This window comes from Dipodomys merriami, unplaced genomic scaffold (assembly GCF_024711535.1).
Source record: "Dipodomys merriami isolate MVZ:Mamm:240054 unplaced genomic scaffold, mDipMer1.0.p SCAF_1, whole genome shotgun sequence".
Lineage (NCBI taxonomy): Eukaryota > Metazoa > Chordata > Mammalia > Rodentia > Heteromyidae > Dipodomys > Dipodomys merriami.
The window spans coordinates 46,594,519-46,618,490 of NW_027202270.1; the positions used below are offsets into that span (position 1 = coordinate 46,594,519).

Here is a 23,972-nt window from a genome sequence, read left to right on the forward strand (position 1 = left end):
CCAATTCCTTATTCAATTTCACAATAGTATTTGTTTCTTTCACACAAGTTACTGCAGAATTCCTTAGGCAACTTGAAAAATATACCTAATGCATATATAGTATGAATAATACTGGAGTATCTATCAGAGTTGGATGTACTGGGATAAGGAAGGTAAGTGACAGAAACTGAAGTCCCAGATGGGCCACTGAGGCATAGTTTCAAGTTCTTCAGTAATCAGAAAGCATTGTTTGTTATTAGGACATATACAAGGACTTAAAACTATTTATAAAATGATCAGAGGGACAGAAAGGCTTCCAAGAGATACCAGACTGGGCACCCAGGAAGGATATGTGAGGTGAAGAACCAGCTCCATAGCTTGGGTATAAAACTGGGCTTTAGTTTACTTACCTGTAAAATGGACTGGGGTAGGGGAGATCATGCTTTAATGGCCTCAGAGACTTAGGGGAGGGAGAGCTTACAGAGTTAGTAAAGTCAGAAATATTTATTTTGCACATACATCTACTAAAGACGTTTTCCAGAAACATTTTTGATGAGCTGTGATTAGAATAGAATGTTTTAGTTTACCATGAAAAACCTTTACAACTGATGGCAACCATGAACATACCTCTCCTCACAAGTTAATACTATATATAGTAAATGTGACTGGTGTCATATGCATGAGTGCCCATCCTAAGAAGCGAAGCATTTGCTTAGTTACTTAAACACAGGTATCAAGGAAAGAAATTGTCCACCTCAGAGTTTTTAACAACAAAATACATTACAGGATTTTTTTTGTAGTACTGGGTATTGAACTCAATTCTTACTAGACAGGTGCTCTCCTACAGAAGCCACACCCACATCCCTTTTATGAATTGATATTTTCAAGGTAAAGGCTCCTTTTTCTAAAATTCTCCTTGTCTGACCTCTTCCTTCGGCTTCCCCAGTGTTTCTAGGGATGGTAAGTTTATACCAATAACAAGCAGGTCTAAACTCTAAGTGCTAATGAGCATGACTATGGCTGAATTCATGTCCCTCTGTATGGGTGTATTTGTTGAGGCCTAGTATCCCATTTGATGGAGGTTGGAGGTGGGGCCTTTGGAAGGTTTTGAGATTAACAAGGGAACACAATCTCTTTCTGTAGAATTTTGTTATGGCAGTTTGATGTGACTTAGAAAGGCATCTTTTCTTTTTTTAAGTTAAGCATAGTGTCACCATGGAGAGAATATGTTTCTTACCAACTTCCCATTTAAAGCTTGAAGGTGTTCACAATGATATTTTGGCAGATGTGAACAGAATAGCGTACAAAATAGGATCCTGATTTCAGCATCTTTTCAGCCAAGGTCAAATTTCAATTTTAGTGAGAGTTTCTTTCTCTCAGTATCATCAACTAGGAAAAAGCCCTAGAAGGTTCTTAAGTACAAGTTAGATCACATCGAGAAACTGTAGAGTTCACAAGAGAGCACTGTACTCTAATTTCCATATTCATGGACTACTCAGCAGCTCATGAAGCTTACTCACATGCTAACTTCTTTATTCTCATGAAAACTCTAAGAAATTAGTACTCTCATTCCAGGTCTAAATTATAGAGTTGACAGGAAATTGCTGTCAGTTAATTCAGGTTAGGAGGCCAAGTCCCTATCTCAGAGTAAGTGAGGCCTCGTGACCTGAGCGTCAGGGTTCTCATGTCTAACATCCATTCCTTGTAACAAGCTATATGAGGCCAGGTCAATTGAGTGCAGCCTTATATTATTTTCATCTTAAAACATACACATGGAAAAATATAACAAATGCAAGGAGGAGTATGCCCGTAACAAACTTCAAGTGCACTACTATTTTTTATCTGAAAAATCTCAATTACTTGTGTAATATATATGCTAAAGGCATAATAAATATGTCTTATAAGCATGCTCAATCTTTCAAAGTACTCTGGAAATTTGAACTTGGCTTTGAACTGCAATCTACTAGACATAATTATATACAAAGCACTGTAATTATAAAGGTAGCAACTACATGCTTAGTGTTTAATCCTTCCATACACATGCAAAGAGAACACTGTTAAGATTTTTGAATATATGTGTTTGCCAAGGATGACCATTGTTCCCAAGTGATCAAGCGAACATGGATTTATTCTCGATGTTGGGAGGCTTATGCTGAATTATTCAATGTTAGGCCATGTTGCCTCATCAGTGGAAGTTAATTCTTGATTAGAATTCTTCTCCACATCTTTCCTTCCACAGTTATTTTTTATTTTTAAGAATAGTGATATCTGCTAGACCCTCAACCTTTTGTGTTGAGTCTATAGTGCTGTTTTTAAATCAGTCTGCTGCTACATTTTTTGTCATAGTCATAGCAACTTGTTTTCTCAAATAAGTAATTGCTCAGCTCCAGCCAAGAATGTAAAAATTATTTTTGACTGCATGGTAGTTAAGGAGAATAGCTATCCCATTTCAAGTGGTTTGTTTCAGTGTCTTCCATGTTGTAGAACTTACTTCATAGCTAGCTATGAGGTCTTATAGCAGCTGCTAGGCTAACATTCCAATTAAGGTTGTAGCAGTCTTTAAAATCCTTTTATAAATAGAAATCGGGTGTGTGTGTATGTGTATTATCTACTCAGTATACTATTATAGAGTACAAGGAGAGCCTTAAATGACAACATTCCAAGTATTTAAGATACCAAAAGAGAAGTTGGGCCTGAGAATTATAACTGAATTCTGAGAATTACAATGATGGTATGTGAGCATTTCTGCCCTGCCTCAGTCTATAACAGGTAGTTTGTGCACTAAACTTTCTCTAGCCAGATCCTGTGACTTATTTGCATTTTTCAATCTAAACAAACTGCTTGAAGGGGATGGAAATGTCAACTTGAGTTCCAGGGCAATGTGCCTATAGCCAAGAATTTTCCCAAGGAGAATCTAAAGCTAGTCCTTACCCAGGTTGTCACTCTGTGACAGAGATGTGCTGCTGCCCATTAACCATCTGCACACCTAAAGGACAACCCCAAACTCAAACAAATTGCTTGCTCTAATGTATGTCTCATTATTTTGCCAACATAAAAAAAGTTGCATTTTCTCATAATACATCTCCCAGTTAATCTAGGAATTTCCTAGCTCGGAATTCTTAGACAGACTCTACCACTGACATTCAAATGCAAACTTATTTGGCAACTACAACAACACATATTAATATGATTGAATTCATGGATTGATGCAAAGGTATGTCAGTAGGCAGGCATGGAAAATGATTTAAGGATCATTTCTGGGATATAGAATTTTAATTAGAAACCATCTATATGTAATCATATAGACTCATTTTTTTTTCTGCACGGAAGAAAATGGTGCTTGATTTACATATTTAAAGGCTGCCGGGAGTTACGAAGTGAGATGAACTCCGAATGGCTGCTCCTGCTTGTTGTTCCTACTTGCAGCTGGAGCTTGTGCTGTCATCACATTGTCACTCTGCTCTGTAATAAGAAGCAGAGCAACCCAGGCAAAGAAGAATCACACTTCCCTTGATCTGATTAAATCCTAATCTACAGAAAGTGGACCTTCTAAGTTTACACCATTGGAGAAAGCAATTGGGCTTTGATTTTGAATACAATAGGAACATACAAACTATTTTGCTCAGTAAATCATGTCCAGAATCAATCAGTGGGGTGGGGATAAAATGTAAGTGAGAGCTGTCAGAAACCATGAACTTGACGTAAGGAAGATCAGTATGTATGACCCAGAGGTCTACTTACCTGGTAGGGATAGTTGTACCAGCAGTGCCTTGTATTCCACAACCAGGGGGTCTGGAAAAACAATAACAAATATGTTTTACATGTTTTAGAATAGCATTAAGAAGATAAGAGATGTTTCCAATGATGCCAATACTTCAATGATTTCAATAGTTTACCTGTGTGAGAATATAAGAACTAAAAACAGCTAGGAATAGGATGTTAAAGCATAGTGGCTCTCTGAGTAATGTTCTAAACTCAATTGGCAGTATCTCAGACCACTTTTGCATTGAGTTTCAACCTGGGATGTCTGCTGGTCACAGATATAGTCCTGCTATTGAGAATGCATCCATACTTAACAACAGAGCCTCTAGGGTCTTACCAAGACTAGATACTAATCATCTTACTCACTAAGCAAAAAAATGTCCTACCTCTTATTCAACATTTACAAACCCATATTGTTAAACCAAGTGCTGGTGGCTTACACCTGTAATCCTATCTACTCTGGAGACTGGGATCTTAGGAGCATAGTTTGAAGGCAGGTGGAATAAGTCAATATTGTTCATGCTTTGCCAGGATTAAGTGACATATAGATATATATCTTACGTACCAATAGGACAGCTCAGACTAACCCTCACAGCACACTCCATTTCCCCACCAGTGGTCAGGTCTGTATGACAAAGCATTCCTAATATGATGACATCAACCGGCCTTACAGAGCTGTATAACTAAAAAAAATCTCAGAATACACACAGATTCTCAGCATTTGTAATAATCAAGGATGTGTTCAGATGGATTTAAACAGCTGAACTCTCCAATAATATCAGCACAAACTTTCTCATATTTTTGTATTTACCAGACTCTTTCATCTGCCACCTGTAATCACCAACATTTTCGAGTATACATTTCTATATACATGATATACAAGTGTATATCCCCTCGCCATCATCAGATCTCTATAATGGGTATATTATGTTCAGGAGGCTAGTATTTGTGGTCTGACATACCTTTAAAGGATATCTGAAGTTGTGCTTTATTCAAGCACTATTCAATTTCTTTCATTTGCTCTGCCCCTGATTTTGCCATTTACGATTTGTCCAGCTCTACATGTATCATTAAATTTCACTGCACTTGAATTCCTGAGTGTGAGCTACATATTTATTTTCTGCATTTCTCTCATCTGTAATACTTGTGTTTATTATTAATCTCTGGGGGTGAATGTTAGGGTCAAATGATATAAATGTTTATGTTATTCTATTTTTATAATGATATAGTCAATTTTTGCTCACTGAAGAAGATACAGAATATATAGAAAAGAACAAAAATGGGCTGGGAATGTGTCTTAGTGGTAGAGTGCTTGCCTAGCATGCACGAAGCCCTGGGTTTGATTCCTTAGTACCACACACACAGAAAAAGCCAGAAGTGGATCTGTAGCTCAAGTGGTAGAGCGCTAGCCTTGAGCAAAAACAGACCAGGGACAGCACTCAGGCCCTGAGTTCAAGCCCTAGGACTGGCAAAAAAAAAACAAATATTATTTTAATTATCATCTTTGTCTTTTTGTATATGTTAGATATAAATATAGGTCAACATTTATTTTTAAATACATGTTTATGTTTTTAAAGTATGAACATAGCACACCTAAATCTATTTACAGTACAGCACATATGCTAGTTATTGTCATTTTCTTTGATCAAGTTGTTTATCCACAATTAACTGGAAGTCCCTGAGGGGAAATGATGAGATGTTTATTACAAACCTAGAAGTAGTTTTCTGAATACATCAGTCCGGAGATCACAGGGAGTCATCACACCTGTCTGTAAAGGTGCAAACAAGATCTCTTTCTATGTGACCATCCCTTGTGATTTCAGGCAGGAGAGTAAAGGTAGGATGTCCAAGACCCAGAAAGATCTACAGTTTAGAGCTCTCCTTTCTCTACGAGCATCTTGGCTAGAACATCTTGGCTACTGCTCTGCTTCTAAAACCCTAGTGTATCAGATGTGCATCATTACTGTGAACCTGCTACCTGACTGGCCATACAGTGGACAAGGTCTGTTTTTCATGAGCTCCAGCCACCTCATGTAAATCAAAGGCTGGGGGGCTGAGTTGGACAGAGCCATTAGGACCCAAACTCAGCTCTTTTTTGCCAAATATTTTAATAATAAATGCTTTCACACACGTATTCATATATACTCCTCTCTCACAATGCCAGATGGTATGTCAGTTTCCATACACACTGTTCATCTTTCCAATATTGCATATTATCACTTGACAACACTGGAGGATAAAATCATATATATATTTCTAGTTCTTCGATAAGAAAACAAAAATCTGGGAGAAAGTGATTTTCCTCATTTGTTGTACAGACTCTACAACCCTATTCTGAACATTCACACGGTAAAAGTAAAGTCTACATAAATATTTTTTAATAAAAAAAAATCTGAAGTACTTTAGTGTCCAGCAATTCAGACAAGAGGTATTTAACCTATAGTTTAACAGTGATATAGAATTTGACATTTATACTACATTATATACATCTGTTTTAATTTGGATTGATTCCTTAATGTTATTATCATTCCATTTATCAATTTCTCCATTGATGAAAAATTCCATTTTTCTAGTTATCTGTTTCAGAATAATGTTCATATTTATTTGATGTAAAAAAATCTATATATTACACCATAAAAATTAAACAATAATATCATTAGGACTACAAGATGATGAAGTACTTAGGTTCTATAAACAAATAATGAAGATTAAAATACACTGAAAAGTCTCAGTTTAGAAGGGTGGTTCTATGAATTTTCTTTTTGCTTTTGTATATGATATTTTTCATTTCATGATATATGATCATCTTTCTTTTTATGCATTTTTATTGTTATTACAAAGATGATATAGAGGTATTACAGTTATATAAGTCAGATAAAGGGGACATTTCTTTTTGTACAATGTCATCCCTTCCCTTGCTCTCTCCCAGTTTTTCCCTCCTGTCCCCATCCATGAGCTGTGTAGTGCATTTTCAACATAGTGAGGATCACTTTTGTATTTGTTCAGTCTTTGTCCCACCATTTCTGTGCCCTGCTTACCCTCCCAAAGGCAGATAAATGAATAAATGAGACAAAAGGAATATAAAAGGAAAACAGCAACAAAGAAAGAATCTTGTTTCCATTTGCTGGTGTTCATTTCAATAAATATTATTTTATATGATCAGATAAACATAGCTGTTGTGCCTTTGTGTTCCTCTCCTAAGAATATCTTCCTTTGGTCTCACGGTGTATGAATGCCTAGAGACCTGCATAATTTAACAAGTGCCAGTTTTTATTTTTTACCATCCATTATATTTACTTGTAGATTTATAGGCACATTCTAGTTACCCAAATGAAGGAAACCATGCAACTTGTGTCTTTGGGTCTGGCTTACTTCACTTAATATGTATAACTTTTCCAAGTCTATCCATTTCTTTATGAATTGCACAATATCATTCTTTTTGATGGAGGAGTAGAATTCCATTGTGTATATATACTACATTTTCTTGATCCATTTGTCCATGGAGGAATATCTGGGTTGATTCCATAGCTTGAGTATGGTAAGCAATGCTGCAATGAATGTTATTGTGCTGGTAGGTTTTGTGTGGCCTTGAAATCTCTGGACCTCAAAAGTATGTAGCAATTCAAGCACATTTTCTAGAAACAGAACGCTTTCCCCACATGGCATTATAATACCAAGGATGTTATCAATGTTGAAAATCCCTAAAACTCAGTGACTCCAAAATGTTGGTGTTCTAATACCTCATGAGTACAGTCATTCCTCATCACAGCCTACATTTGAATAATGTGATGAAGCACTTTACAAATTTAAGATATTTTATCCTATTGAGTTTTCAACAATGAGTTTAGGGTAATGTAGCCAGCCACTGTTTAGGGTAATGTAGCCAGCAGGTGCCTTATGAGATCTATAAAGAACATGCCAGCTCAGAGCTTGCCAAATTATTCAAGTACAGTTTTGTGACTCAGTAAGTGTGGGCTGGGGTAAAGTTTGCATGGCTAAGGCTCTGGATGATGCTGATACTGTTAGATTATGGGTCACATTTTTCAGTAGGAAGGACAGTGCTAGAAGGAAATAGAATGAATGATTTTAAACTCTCAGTTATGTTCCACAATTCAGTGTATATGGATTCATTGATAAGTTACTTCTAATTATTACAATAACCATTTGAAGTAGGTAATCACCAGTAGTAAAATAACATCTAGAGACATGCTCTTCTCTCAACTGCCCTCTAAGTTACTACTATATATCTAATTTCTGGCACAGGAATGTAAGCCACTTCTGCCCACAACAGCTACCAGGAGTAAGTTGGTCTATCTCCTTGCACATATGTTGTCATTGGTAGATAAAAAGAAAACTTTTGCAGTGCTTGACATGGCTCTGCCCAGGACATTTCTGTTGAAATTATCACTCTTGGTCTGCATTCTCCTACATTGTTTGTATAAGTTAAATTGATAACATTTTGCTCCCATTCATGCTACTGTATGCACACACACACACACATACACAAAACATATATGCATTCCCAAAGGGTCATGTAATTTTTTTTTTTTTTTGTGGATCATGGGGCTTAAACTCTGGGCTTGGGTGCTATCTCTCAGCTCTTCAGCTCAAGGTGAGTATAGCACTTGAGTTACAGCGCCACTTTTGGTTTTCTGGTGGTTTCTTGAAGATAAGTGTCTCATAGACTTTCCCGCCCAGGCTGGCTTTGAACCATGATCCTCAGATCTCAGCCTCCTGAGTAGCCAGGATTTTACAGGCTTAGCCACTGGTGCCCAGCGGGTTATATATTTTTTAAGTTTTGTGTTCTTCTGTCATTTGATGTCATATTATAAATTCTCTCTTTTTTCAGTTATACTTCTTAAGTATTGTTAAATGTCTTTACTCTATAGTCATGAACTTAAATATTTTTCTTTTTATTATCCCTAAGTAGTGAGATATAAAAATGTATAAAAAGAAAATGAAAATATAAGGAAAAGATAGGTATTTTAATGGGTAATCAAATCCATGAACTTTTAAGGCAGATTTGTAGCAGATGTGAAACTCTGGGTGAAACTGTTCTGCAGGCATGGCTATCTGATCAGTCTTATTTTCTGCAATCCATATTAAAATTTTTTTAAAGGAACCAGTTAAATTAATTTAAACAGCATTATGCTTATCTAATACTTTACAAATAGTTCATTTGAATTTACAACAAAAATTAAAGACCACTGTGAAAAAAATTTATTTCACACACACACACATATATACACATGTTTAGTAGAATAGCCTACATCCTAATATATGGATGAAGGTAATTGTAATTAAAGAAATAATCTCAGAGAGACATAGTTAATTAGAAACTATCCAGCTGGTGTAAATGCAGAACTGGAATTCAAACCCAGGCCAGCCCGGCTCTTACACCATCCTTTCCCTACTTCCCTTAGATACTCTGTGTGTACCAAGCTGGAAACTGAAGGAAAACACTATGGGAATTTGAGTACCTGGGGGTCAGAAAAAGCCTCTGAATCTGGCTTAATATATTGAACAATGGCTATTAAATCTCTTATTTGAAAGAGCCCCATGTTGTCGATTAACTAGCAAGACCTCTCAGGTTTTTTATTGAATTATTTTCTTGGTCAACAGAAATTATATCAATTTTTTGCATCTGATATGGATTGATTTGTGTTTCCAAATTCTTATGCTGAAGCCTTAACCTCCAACATGCCTATCAGGAGATGGAGCCCTTTAGATGGCTATTAAGGTTGAATAGGATGATAATGGTGGATTCTAAACAGAGTTCATGTCCCCTTTCCTCTCTTTTTTTATCCGTTCCTCCCATCTCCCCTCCCCCTACCTTTCAGTCTCCCTTCTCTTCCTCCACACACACACAGTCAGAAGAAGGGTTGTGTCATGTGAAATCTGTAAGTTGTAATCTGCATACATCACAGAAGATGGGTTTCACCAGAAACCAGTTCTAGTCATATCTTGATATGGAACTTCCAGCCTCCAAAATGCTGAGAAATAAACTTTCTGTTGTTTATGGCAGTCTGAACTAACTAACAACATCATAAGACAATGCCTTATTAATAATACTTGCCAGTCATTTTAATTATAGATGAACTAATTTCAATTCAAAACGATTTACAAAAACATCTGAATAAGAATCAGACAGGCCATATCATAGTGGATGAGAAACAACCTCTAACAATCTAAACCACCACTGTACAATGGGATTTATTATATTATACACATTTTCTCCCAGACACATGACTCAGTAGAAGTACATAAGGAATGGAGTCCCAAGGGAGTCATATGTGGATCTTCTTTCCCAGAGCAAACCCAGCCCCAGCTGTAGGATGGAGGCCAGAGCACTATTGGAGGTTACCTTGAAGCCTTTGTTTGCATTTGTAACCAAGTATATAAGTCTTCTTGAGTGCTATTTATTCTTTAACTTCTTACTTTAAAGGTAGAGAAGTTTCTAAGGGTCAGGAATTTAATTCTTTAACAAGATTCTTCTTTTATCAGTTATATTGTACAGACTCCATCAGCCACAGGACTCACAAAAATAGAGTAGGTATGTATGATTAACTCACTTACCACCTGGAATAATGTTGTCAGTACAGCCTAAAGAGAAGAGATTTTGAATCACAGAAAAGAGAAAAGGGGTTCCTAGTTAACCACACAAGTGTTAAATAGCAATCTAAATGCATTCACTCAGATAAATACATATATATGCCTCTTTTCCAGACCAATAGGTACCTGCAGCTGAATGGACAGTAGCTTCTTTCATAATAATCACTTTGTTAAACAAAAGAACATGAATCATATAAACTATTAGAGGCATTTTCTTGTTTCATCAAAGATATGAAAGGTGTACTGGTCTTTACCCCAAGTTAACATCTTAGAAGCAATTTTTTTCTGCAATTTCTGACAAAATCTCTCCTGACTTTCACAAAGGGTAATTGAGGCAACGAGTAAAGGGAGACAGTCTAAGACACAAGCTGTTCCCTGTACTGTTTACATCCTAAGCACATACACCCTCAGATTACACGTGACAAACTCTAGAAAGGTAGCTCCCTAAATTAAGTGAAAATACATATGGAAAATGTTATATAAATACTGAAAATTCTTTTAGGAAATTACTTATACTGAAACTACTCTGAAATGGCTTCACTGAGTATGTACATATACACACAAACATGCATATACATGTGTTATATGTATGCATACACACATATACATACATGTATGTCCCACATGTATGCATTGATAATGGCCCTGAATTCTTGCTCATGCTGGCACTCTACTACTTGAGCCATTATCCACTCCTCACTGGATTGGATTTAAACCTTCTACTTTTACTTATATTGAGGATTCATTGTCAGAAACAGACTTAAGAAATGTGCTTCCATATTTGCAATGAATTCACACTGGAAATCTTACTGTTTATTCAACCCAGGTCCTATACAGATTCTATAATATATGCTAGCCCAAGTACAAGAGAGAAAACCATACTTTTCTGTGAAAACTTAGAACATTTATTCTTGACATCTGAGTATGATGCTACTCTACTGTTACCTTTTCACCTGGGTTTGGGGATATTGACATCTAACCCACAACAGTGGTAACTATCTCTTGACATCTTTTGTTATTTCTCCTTTCATATGGATTTATAATAGCTATGCTCAGAATTCATTATGCCTGGTCCACCCTGTTTTTGTATATGCATTGAAAATACAAAATCTATGGATTTTTGTGTATGCATTGACAGTGGAAAACTATGGGAACCTAACAGAGAATTGTCAGCAAAAAAACAAAGCTTCTTCATCCAAAATTTTATAGAGTGGGCAAATTTATACAGAGTGGTAAAATTAAGTTGAAAACTGTTTTCCTTGTATTTGATATGTGCTTTATATATGTATGTGAGAACCAATAAACTCATATATGTGACAATGGATTAAATCATGTGATCCTGGAGACAGAGTCAACTTTAAGTTAGTTCATTTGGACACCTGTGAAACTTTGTGTTTGCATCTATCTACGAGTCTGATCTGAAGGTAATGTATGTTTTCAACTACTTCCTGTGATTTTCCCATCTCTAAATTTTCTATTAGACACCAACCAATGGGCTTCATAGGTAAAACAGGTGCTTAAGGGTATAGACACTAAATACTAAATAAATACTAAATATTAAATACCCTAAGCAAAGAACAGGTGAGATGACAAGGGGACCATGTGAGGCAAGATGATGTGTAGAGGATCACAGAAATTGTAAGCAAGAAGGGATCTGTCCCCTTTTAACTGAAACCCTGCCTATAGCCAGCCCTGGCAGAGCATGGTGGGATTGGACACGGTGTGCTGTTAACTATGTCCCTATGTGCACATGGTGATGTGAGAGGGGGGGATTTCAGCAGATGTGAATTTTGGGGGAGGCCTTATGTAAGGAAGGGGCTCAGGTGACGGGAACTGGGGAAGTGATTGTACTCCCTTAAGGATGGGGAAAACCAACATGGAATTCTGGTAGTTAGACAACAACATTCCAGAGTCAGCACCAGACAGCTCAGGTGGTGAACAACCTTGGAGAGAGAAAGGTATTCTCTCGTTGTTTCCCAAGGTCCTGAGACTCAGTCTTCAGGAAACCCAGGCATGGGTGCCTCACTGGAGCCTGGATGCTGGATCCTTGTTCACCCTTGACTTTAATGCTGGAGGCTATTTTCCAATAGGTACCCAAATGGGACAAAAGGTAACCCAGAGCAAAAGTATTTAGCCCAGGAATGTATCTATCATCTCAGGGAACTCTAAGACTCAAATTTGTAGCTACTCTTATTCTGAATGTTAATATTAATTCTGTGGTTTTGTCATTTCACTTAATCACAGTGAGTCAGTTTGAAGTGTGATTCCAGTTCTAACTTTGAACCATCCTTCCTTGATCTCACCTCAGGAGTAAAACGAATCAATCCCAACCCAGGAAGAGCCCTGTAGGGCAAGTACCTTGGAGCTAGGCATGCTAGAAAGGATGATGAACTTACTGGTACCTGTCCATCAGGAGGAGGATTCCTTTTGCGTCCCTGCCTTCCTGTTTACCAGGACAAGTGTTAGACCTTTTGTGAGTTCCTCTTCTCCAAACCAAGGTAATGTTACCACCCCACTGGTGAAGCCTAGAAAACACCCTGTTTGTTTCAATGGAAGCTTCTCAAACAAAAGTAGGATGAGATCAGGAAGTTCCTTCCCAAACTTGTTTCTTTGTCGTGGGCTGTACAGGACCATCTGTGTCCTATAGGGGACACTTGCTTAGAAGCAGGACTCTGCCCAAGGTCTCATTTGCGGGAAGCCCTATGATACCATAGTTTTCATTAGTAAGCCTGGTTCTAAACCCGCTCTAGGAGGCCTCTGAAGTACTGTTGCCAGAGAAAGGGCTACATAGTAGATATGGACTGAGGGCCCAGTGTCTACTCAGCTATCAGGGAAGGATCATGTTGGCTTATTCCCTGATGAACACGTGAAATATATATTTGTGGAGACAAATTCCAGGTTCCTTAGTGTAAAATTCTAGTAGCCACGTAGGCAAACCTCTCAACCTCCTAGAATTTACATTCTCCAACCTGGCTTTATCCAGCCCACAGAGATAACCTGGTAGATCAGAAAAACAAGACATTAAAAGATGATTTCCTCCTCTGTTTCCATAGGTAATACATATTTCCACCCTACCTGTGAGGAGGATGAACAAGTAAAGAAGTGAATGGATTTGGGACAAAGGGAAGGACTCTCCTTGAAGAGTTGGCTGTATTAGGGATTGTGTTGGGAAACTGGTTAGCATACCACTTGTGATGGGGCGTGAAGTGTCAAATAAATTCATGGAAACAGCTCTGGGTGGGATTTGGTCTACAAGGGAAAAGGGAGGCTGTGGGCCAAAATCTCCATGGAGAAACAATCTTACATTAGCCAATCCTAGCAAGGCTTTCTGAGAAGCATCCTGGGTGGCACAGGGGAGCTGTAGAGAGCATTCTCCTCATATGAGTCTCCCCCCTCTTCCCAACAGAAGATTCTGTGTACGGGGTGGGCAGTCTCTGCATGGGAGGGAGCTTCCCAGGAAGGGTCTCTTTTGGGGTTGAGTAAGGAGAGAGTAGGCTCTCATTCTGCTCAGTTATCTATCTGCACATAGCACCCTGTGTTCCATGTTTGCAATGTGACTGGGCAAGTCCTCTGAGGATTTCTGTCAGTCCAAGAACCTATCCAGCCTGAGCAAGCTATGGTCTATGTGCTGCTCAACATGCCTTCCTTAGAGCTGGCAGTCCAGGTACACATCCTCTTCAACCAGCTAGAGGAACAAGAGATTGATGGGACAAACAAACAGAGGAGAATCCTTAGGTAGGTGCCTAAAAACAAGTGAGTAGGGGTAGAAACTAGTCTTCCATGGTATGAGACTTCCATGCTGATAACTGGCTAGAAACCAATAGGAAAACCCAGTCTAAGAAAACCTTACGTTCAGTGTCTTCTCTCTGTATGGAAACTCTCAGGTATAGGCACTCATTATGAAGACCTTAATTCTTGCAGGTTCAGTCCCACCTCAACTTCTAGAGTTCCGCTCCATTAACAGTGTGTCTCCTTTTACATTTAGATTGGGGGCTGCACATAGCACCTGTCCTGAGATCAAGGCAGAGGCAGCATCTGTGATGTCAGCAGCTGCAGTCCTGCAATCAGCCACTTCACTAGCTCCAGAAGATCTGGAGCCTCCAGAGGATTCTGGGCCTCACAACGCTAGTACAGTTCGTGTCATCTGTGTAAGAACCAGAACACCTTCTGCCCCCTGTGGGGTCTCCAGCAGGTTCTGGCCACATCACATTTTACTTCAGCTCTTTCTATTGTGGTCAGATGGGACCCGGTTATTCTCTCTTATAATCCTGGCTACTCTGGAAGCTGGAATGTGAAAGGGTTGTGGTTTGAAGACAGCCTGAGCAGAAAAATCTGGGAGACTTTATCTACAGCAGCCGAGACACCCTAATTACCAAAATGGTTTTCTCAGGGCAAAACTTGTCCATTGCATTCCAAATGTGCTGACTCCTGTGATTTCTTAAAGTGTGGGAAATTCCACTGCATAATGTGTGGCTGCGGGGGACTGCCCCTGAGCTCTCCCATTTAAACTCCGGACGGATGGCCATAGATCTTGCATATTTCTACAGAATAAATAATATTCATGTTGAATAGGAATGACTCGGGTCAGTCAACCCCAGGGAATCAGACTCACATTTCAGCAAAACTGCAGCAAACCAAACATCTACCTATAAATGGTATGGTGGTGACCCTCCCTCCTCCTGTCTCAGAATGTAAAAATCATCTATTGAGGAGAAAGGGGGCCAGGGGGAGAAAGTGGGAGAAAATGAGGGAGTGGGTAACACTGTTCACAAAGAAATATACTCACTACCTCACTTGTGTAACTGTAACTCTGTACATCACGTTTATGATGAAATGTAAATTTAAAAAAATCATCTGTGCCTACCTGACAGGAAATACGAAAGGGGGAAGGGGAAGAGGTACCAATATGCCACCAAGACTGAGACTAAAAAAGTCCTGAGACAAAAACACTTAGGCCCTCAAAGTGACCATTCTCTAGGTTCAGGGAGCTCACCCCCGATTCTCTATGGCTGACTTCCTCATTCATCCCCTCAGTGCAGCCATTTTCACCTCCAGCCTCCTTTCTCCCCTGCCCTTTTGCTTGTTATCTGTATTAAAATGTATCTGTATTAAAATGTTATTTGTATTAAAATATTTGTTATCTGTATTAACATTTTAATATAAAAATTGCAAATCTCTTTAGAAAATATTAATGTGAAAAACTGAGAGTTCAAGGGAAGATATAACATCCAAAAAATGTATTCTTCATGTCATTTAGATAACTATAACCCTTCTGAACATCACCTTTATAATACCAATAACCAATATTTAAAAATGACTGTGAGTTTAAATGAATTAATACAAATCAGAGCAATTGGATATGTTAACATGTAGTTTTAACTAAATATGCATTTTAAAAATAACAGAATGTAAAGATACAGTTCATTTTTATGGGCTCTAAAAATATATAAATAAATGGTGTTGACCTCTCAGCATGAAGACATTACTGGTCAGTGCCGAGAAGACTGGACATTCTTCAGAATGTAGGAGGGGCCTTCATTTCCTTCTTGGCCAGGAGACACATAACTATAAATCTACAAAGTGGAGTAGTAACCTCTCCCTGGAGACTGGTGGCATCTGCATTAGCTCTGAAAGCTCTGTGATGCACAGATATAATTTGGACATGACCCATGGCATCATATAAAGATAGCAGCTTTTTATATTGATCAGGCTTTAAAAAGGATGTTAGCCTTCTTGGCCTGGGATAGCATGGACCTTCAGCACATTCTGTAATCAATTTAGAAAGTAAATTTGCAGACATGGCAAGTATGCAAAAAAGTAGGAAATATTTTGAGATGGCTTAAAATCACGGAATCCCTATAAGCATTTTATCATAGGAACAAAGATAAGGTCAATGTGAATAGAATTTCCAAACCTTCTTAAACCTCTCAACCCATAATCCTCAACTTTTTCTATTTGTTTTAACTTAAGGGTTCCAACATACCTAACAGTGACCATGGTACACTGGCTGTGGTCCTCAAGAAATCTAATAACAACAGATGCTGGAGGGGCTGTGGCCAAAACGGAACCCTATTTCACTGTTGGTGGGAGTGTAAACTTGTTCAACCACTCTGGAAAGCAGCATGGAGTTTCCTCAAAAGACGACACATAGAGCTCCCCTATGACCCAGCAATCCCACCTATGGGCATTTACCCACCGCCCCATTTGATAGGAAATGGAAAGACTTGGAAAAAATCATATTAAGTGAAGTAATCCAGACCCAAAGAAACATAGGTCCCATGGTTTCCCTTATTTGCAATAATTAGTCTACGCCTCGGATAATCTTATCAGATGAGCAGAAAAGCTCAAAAGCTATGTACATATGACAATATAAGATGACCCTAAATGAAATGAACCCTAAGATATGAACTCAAGAGGTTTCTTTTTGTCATTGTTGTTTTTTTAATGTACTGTGTGGTTTCTTTGTTTGTTTTTCTGTTCTTCACCTTATGGTGTATCACATGTTGTCGCTATATTTGATTTTGGTACCTGCATCTTGTATAAACATTCCTCTAATTTGGGGAGGGGAAGAGGAATAACAAAATGCTTAAACAAGGACACAGGATGACCCGTTGCAACAATGATACTATGTTGGAAACAAACTTTACAATTTCTGGGGGCGGGGAGTAGAGGAGGTGTGGGGGAGGCAGGGATAGTAGGAGGAAAACAAAGGAGGGGGTAACAATGTTGGATAAGAAATGTATCATTATCTTACTCGTGTAACTGTACAGCATTTTTAAAATAAAATAAAAATTAAAAAAAAGAGTTGATGGAGCTTGGAAAAGTACCTCCTTGCTGGATTCTGATGTGGACTCTCAGTCCTCAGAGAATAAGAGTACCACAGAATGACTAATCCATCTTTGAACCCCACATTTAGAAGAAGAAGGAGGGATAAAGAGAATAGATGAAAGAAAAAGAATACTGTGAAATAAATTAAGGTGAAAAGATCTAAAGGGAGAAGAAAATGGTAAGAATGTCAGCACAATAAAGCAAATAGTCCTTTGCACATAAACTGAAGGTTTATGAATCTTGGTTAATGGCTGTTTCAATTTGGTTTAATGTTTTTGGACCATGAAAGCATTCTTCTTTTATAACATTTATCTAAAGTGTTTCAGTGCAGAAATTAATAAAGAAATAACATTTATATATCAACCATTCAGGCTAATAAATAGAACGTTTAAAATCTTAAAAAAAATGTCAGCACAAGAAGAGACACATATGCAGGGAAATGTAGAATTTGGGAATGAAGCCAATGACTAAAACTATTTTAAAACATAGAATTAGTTCAAAGACAATAGAAAAAAATTATAACATGTAACAACGGATTAAAATCTCTAAAATGTAATATGTAGAGATCAAATGACTGATTAAAATATGTAAATATTTCATGGGAAAAACTAGGAGGGGAAGTAAATAGGCAACAGTTTAAACAAAAAATATGTGACCAATGTATGCAAAAATTATATATATATTCAAACTAGAGTTTTTTAAAAAAAACACAGTTCCGAACAAATATTTACAAAGGTCACTAATGCAAAGAAAAACTAAGAGGGAAAAGCAGAGTAACATTTCTAATTTAAAAATCTTTAAAATATTCAAATATGCTGTGCATGCTTTTGACCTAGCATTTATAATAAAAATTAATTTGCATGTATAAAGTAACTGTATCTGAATCTCTACAATGATTCTTTGCTTAATAATGAAAAAATTGAAATAAGTCATTTTCTAATAATATGAAGTTAGAATTTTCTGAGTTTGGAGATCTTAAAAGCAGATCCTGAGGTGAAAGCTAGGATGCAGAATGTTTTGGAAGAAGTGAGATAAATGAGGTTTGCAGAAATGAGCTAGTTACGGCAGAAACCACAGTCTATCCTCCTGAGTAGCCGCTGCACAGCTATAAAACATGCATCTTATCACAATCCCAGCTCAAGAAAGGGACACTGGTACATTGATCCACTCACTCCCATCCCCCATTGGGGGAGGGATGCAGTTTTAATCCTCCCACATTTCTAGTTTTTGTCAACTTGCATCTAAGTGACTTGTACAGTTCTGGAGACAGCAGAGCAGAAATATGACATTGATTGTATGTCATGTGGATACTGCCTACAATGCATGGATCTGTCCACCCCAGTCTAGACAAATCAGGATGAGCCAAGACATATTACTACAGATTTATATTGTCATCCCTTGGTACTCACAGGGTACCCACAGAGGATTGGCCTCAGGGCTCCCTGAAGTACTCAAATGTGCAGATGCACAAGACTCTTATATTAATTGGGATGGTATTTGCATATAACCTATACACAACCTTCCATATACATTCAAACATATCTAGATTACTTATAATAGCTGATACCATATAAACAATTGTTATACTGTGTTGTTTAGGGAATAATGAGAAGAAAAAGGCTGTAGATGTTCAGTACAGATGTGATCTTTTCCTGAATAATTTTGATTCATGTTCATATAAGAACATGATAAGGATAAGGATTGATCACATACACACACACACACACACACACACACACACACACACACACACACACACGTGCATGTACCACATACCACACACATAAAATTCCTGACAGTGTATTTGCTAAAAGTCACTTGGTAATTACTATCTCATATGATTTTATTTTTGCTCATGCTTGTATACCAGTATTATATTAGCATATCTATATTTTTCTGTAATAAACAGGACTTATTTGAATAATAAAACATGTAGTTGTTTTTTTTATTGTGAAAATACTGTACAGAGGTGTTACAATTACATGGGCAAGATAATGAGTATATTTCTTATCAAGCATTGTAGCCTCCTCCTTTGTTTCCCCTTCCCATCCCTTCCCCTCTTCCCCCGCCCCTCCAAAAACATGTAGTTGTAATGTCCTTCTAAAAGATATTTTCTCTATGTTTATAAACAACATTAAGAGTATTAATACATTGACACACCCAAATTATCCAATTATCCTAATTAACTTTAAGCTAAAAGTTAGCATAAGAAATAGCTACCTTGTATAGGCAGTTTTCAGGTTTTAATAGAAATATTTGAAGTATAAAAATCATTGGTAATTCTCAATTATGAGGAAGTAGATAGGGGAAATATCCTAAACAAGTAACATAGAATAAAACCTTATAATTAATTCATTCTAGTCAATCAATCATTTGCACTGTCTACACCCCCCATTAACTCCTTTCTTATAATGTCTAGGCCCTTGTGCTATTATGGCATCCTCCTTATTCCTGTATTCTCTCAAGTACTTATCCAAGTGGCTACCATGAGTCAGTTACTCTGCTAGGCATGAAGATACAACAGACAAACAGTCTATCTTTGGGTAGCCAAGACCATCACATTGCAGGCATAAACACAAGATGCAAGGAAGTAGTACAAAAGAGGACACAAATCCCATTTTAAGTTTTTTGCCATATTAGTTTGAAAAGACAAGCTGAAGATAGTGAAAAAAGAGAAACTGCCAGAGTAACAAAGAATCTATGTATCTATGTATCTATCAATCAATAGAGAGCTACATAGATATATTTGTACCTATCAAGGACCAAGTACTCTTCCAACATTTTTCCTAATCTTCCCTTTCTATGTACTCTTCTCCAGCTTAGAGTCTCCCATAGTCCCCACATTTCCAATTGAGCAGGGGGCTGTGTCTGTGTCTGTGTTTCCAGGCTCCTGCTAGCTATGTCTACTGTGATCACATCCACTCTTCCCAATAAGAGTCCACTACTACCCCCAGGCCAAGCTCCTGGCTGTGTTCATTCAGTCACTCCTATCATTCTGCCTTAACCACTGAGCCCTTTGTCTGGCATTCCATGTCTCCATCTTTTTCTTGTCTGTTCTTTATGGGGCTGGTATGTCAGCCTTCTTCCTCTAGAAATTTTGTTTTCTGCAGACCTTTTGTATATTCTTTACTGAACTTCAGCTTCTTGGCAAGGTATGTAGTCCATAAATGACCTACAATGCTTAAAAGGTGCTTATTATGTATATTTCTTTGTGGTTTCATGTGTTTTGGTACTTATTTTCTAATCATAGGGAGACTTCTAAGTACAAAGAATCCAGTGGGATACAGACTGTTGTTTAAAAGTAAGAGCGATTTGAATGAGCAGAAAAAGGCAAGTGATGGAAAAGTAAACTAGCATTTGCAAAGCCCTTCTTGATGTCAGGCATAGTGGCAGAGGCACTAATAGTTTCAGACACAGCTATTGAGATGCTCACCATAAACCTCGCAAATACTACAAGAGAACATAACAAGGTCCTAGGGGGTGTATGAACACAGTACTTACAAGCAAACTACTTTTCATGAAGAGGAAAAATTCTGTTTTAAGATTCCCTGATAGACACATTAAACTACTTCTGCTTTAACTACCTGCCTTGTGAGTCCATATTATCTGCACACACTCCAACTAAAACCACATATCACCACTGACTAAATGTAGAAACAAGAACGAGTATCCAGCTGTCTTCTACTAAATCATATATCAAAGAAACTTGCAAAAATCTCTAATTTTTTGTTTTAGAAAATATGCTTACTTTTCTAAGGAATTACTGATGTTATTTTGAGATTAAAAGTTCTTCAGCTTTTATTTCTAAAACACACATGTTAACTGATAGGACAGTACATAGTGTCATTCATATAACTAAAGATCTTTAAGATCCTCTATACTTGTAACAAGAGTTGAGAGTGTCTAACAACAGGAAGAGTGAGAATCAAAGGTGGCAAAAAAGCAGAAATAAAAGGACCCAACTGTCTGAAGGCAGGGTGAAACACAGTTGCCAGGGCAATCTTCTCCTAGGACAGCGGTTCATGGCAGCAGTGTACTTCTTTGTTCCTTAAGCCACTGCCCTGCAGGGTTTCTGGGCTACATTATGGCTGTAGCCCAGCCTGCATTCTGACCACTCAGAACACATGTGCCAGCAGGTGCACTGATCTGGAAGAGATCTTTAACAAATGAGTTTCTTCAACCAAATTCATCAAAGATAGCACATCAACAGTCTCCGGAGCAAAATGTGATGTATACCCTTCACTGCCTTCTCAGCCAAAAGCCAAAATCAGCACCTAGAATCCCCAAGTCACAATCCAATCTGAAGCCAGCCTGGGCTGCATAGAGAGACCTGGTCACCAAAAAAGCAACATAAAATAACAAAAAGAAACAAGCTGCAGCAGCAGCAGCAACAACAAACATTCCTATAGATTCTTTTTGTTGGTATAGTGACATGGGATGTTTAAGCCATAATCTTTACTTATGAAAGGGGAAAAGAGTAGGTTTTAAGACAATTTAGCCTAAATGACCTTCAGGATTTTCATTGATCAGTTGTTTAAATGAATTTACTTTGGGCTAAGGTTGATTGATTTAAAATTCACCTACTTGAGAACAGTAAAGAAATTATATAAGAAAAAGATAAAAATATATTTCTTTCACTTTCACTCTTTCTTCCTCTCTCTCAATTTCTGTCTCTGTCTCTAGTTCTGGGGATTGAATTCATGACCTTGCATTCTCATTTTTGTTTTCCCTCATGGTTGTTGCTCTACTATTTAAGCCATGCCTCTGTGTCTGGTGTTTTCCTGCTTTTTTGGAGATAAGAATCTCTTAAGACTTTTTTTCTCCAGGCTGGCTCAGTACTCATATAAAAACCTATAAGTACCAGATCTTATTCGATAAATCATAAATCTTAACATATTAAGTATGTGAACTTATATCCTAGAAGAAAATACCAGCATTCCTGTGTCTACAAGTATCTACATGAGCTATGGAAGACATCTATTTTACATGAGTGAATGATAAAAGGAAAAGTTATATCATGCTGACATTATTTGAGAATTCCATAGAAAATATAAAATTAAGACACTTTAAAGTAGCCAAGTATCAACAATGTTAGTTTATATGTATAGAGAACAATGCTGTTTGTTACAAAAGCAGAAGAATCTGGAAGTAAAGAGAGACATGGAAGTTCCTTGCTTTTCTAATCCCTGCTTTTCTAATCCTTTTTCTAATCTAATGAGAAGATCACATAATAGGGAAGAAAGCCAGAAAAACCACAAAGCCCCAGTTAGACCTTAGCGGCCCTTCTCCAACCAGTTGACATACTGTAAGTCACCTTCTTTATCTGGATGGATGTATCAAACAGAAGTTTGACTGCATCACTGAGAAGACCCCTGACAGCCCTGCATTTCTCTGCCCTCTTTGCCACATTATTTTTCTCTCCCAAGGGAGAGATCTGGTTAGCCACACTTTGACCATGGTGCCAACACTGACCCCATGAATGGAAACTCAGCATGGAGGAAGCTCTTCATCTTCCTTTTGTAAAGATCCTATTTATCCATGGCAATTTAAACTCCTTGAATTACTGACAAAATTAAGCCACTTCTATTAAACACAATCAGAGCATTATTAGTAATCAGGACAATAAGGAGCTCATTTTGCCCAATTTTGTCATGCTTGAAAAGACCCATAAAGTGAGTAATTGTTCCTGATGTGTCCTAGGTCTATGAGACAAAAATTTTACATTATATTTGGTAGGTATTAAAGGACTTTCTCAATTGAACACTAGTAAAAGGGGAAAAATTACCCCACTTCCCTTATTACCATTTTCATATATTAACTAACCATTAGTAGGGAATCACAATTTAGCTTAATACTCAGCACCAATAAGATAACTGGTCAAACTATGCCTTCAAATGGGTGGTACATGCTCATATTCTATTTATTTTTTAATAACAATAGGGAAATTATCCATTGAGTTAATTAAAAAGGAAGAATTGATCTGTAGGCAATTTAATTTTAATCATCAAGTTTTTGTTTCCAACCAATCTGTCTTCTTACAATTTGTCTTCTTAATTTTCCCACCTTCTGATTTTCCCAAATCTGTAGTGTGTGTGTGTGTGTGTGTGTGTGTGTGTGTGTGTGTGTGTGTGTGTGTGTGTGTGTGTGTGTGTGTGTGTGTGGTGGGGGTGAGTAGAAGGAGAAGCTGCAAGATTTGTAGGCTGGATTGATGCATCTAAAATATATCAAAGGACTGAACTGGCCATTTAGGAGAGGTTTGCTGAATATAAGGAAAAGGTTTCCCTCCCAATGAATAAAGAAAGCACTTACAAACTTACAATTCATGAGACAAAAAGGCATTGTGACTAATGAAAGTAGCATAATACTGGAAGTATAATCTCAAGTTACTACTCCATTTACCATGAAAGAAAAACTAGAGAGCCAGCTAGCCATAGGGTATTATTGATCAACTAATATCCACACAGGTAGAACATACCAAAAAGAACCATGTCCTTTTGGCTTGTTTTTGACTGTTTAGTTTTTGCTTGTTTATTTTGAATACTTAGTGAATTTTTGATTTCACGGATGCCTACAATATTAACTAATACTCCAACATTTTTTTTCTTATAGATCGGCTCATATTCTTTCTCATACTCTATACTTGTCAAATATGTGATTCTTCAGGTACAAACTATCAGCCACAGAACCTCTAGGTACAATCAAGTGAAAGTCAAGTGAAAGTCAAGGTTACTAGAAATGGAATATGCCGAGTCTGTGAAGTTCAACCTCACTGGAGCCATTAGCAACCAGGC

The 23,972-nt window shown here is 37.5% G+C and overlaps 1 protein-coding gene across 2 annotated transcripts in view; it reads right to left on the reverse strand.

The window, feature by feature from the left end:
* The window catches only part of Cers6 (ceramide synthase 6), a 288,857-nt gene that overhangs the window by 74,403 nt on the left and 190,482 nt on the right, over positions 1–23,972 (reverse strand). For both annotated transcript variants that reach the window (XM_070021551.1, XM_070021561.1), the window contains exon 5: positions 3,721–3,771. In XM_070021551.1, the coding sequence (XP_069877652.1) occupies positions 3,721–3,771 (51 nt within the window). The remainder of the gene's footprint in view (positions 1–3,720; positions 3,772–23,972) is intronic.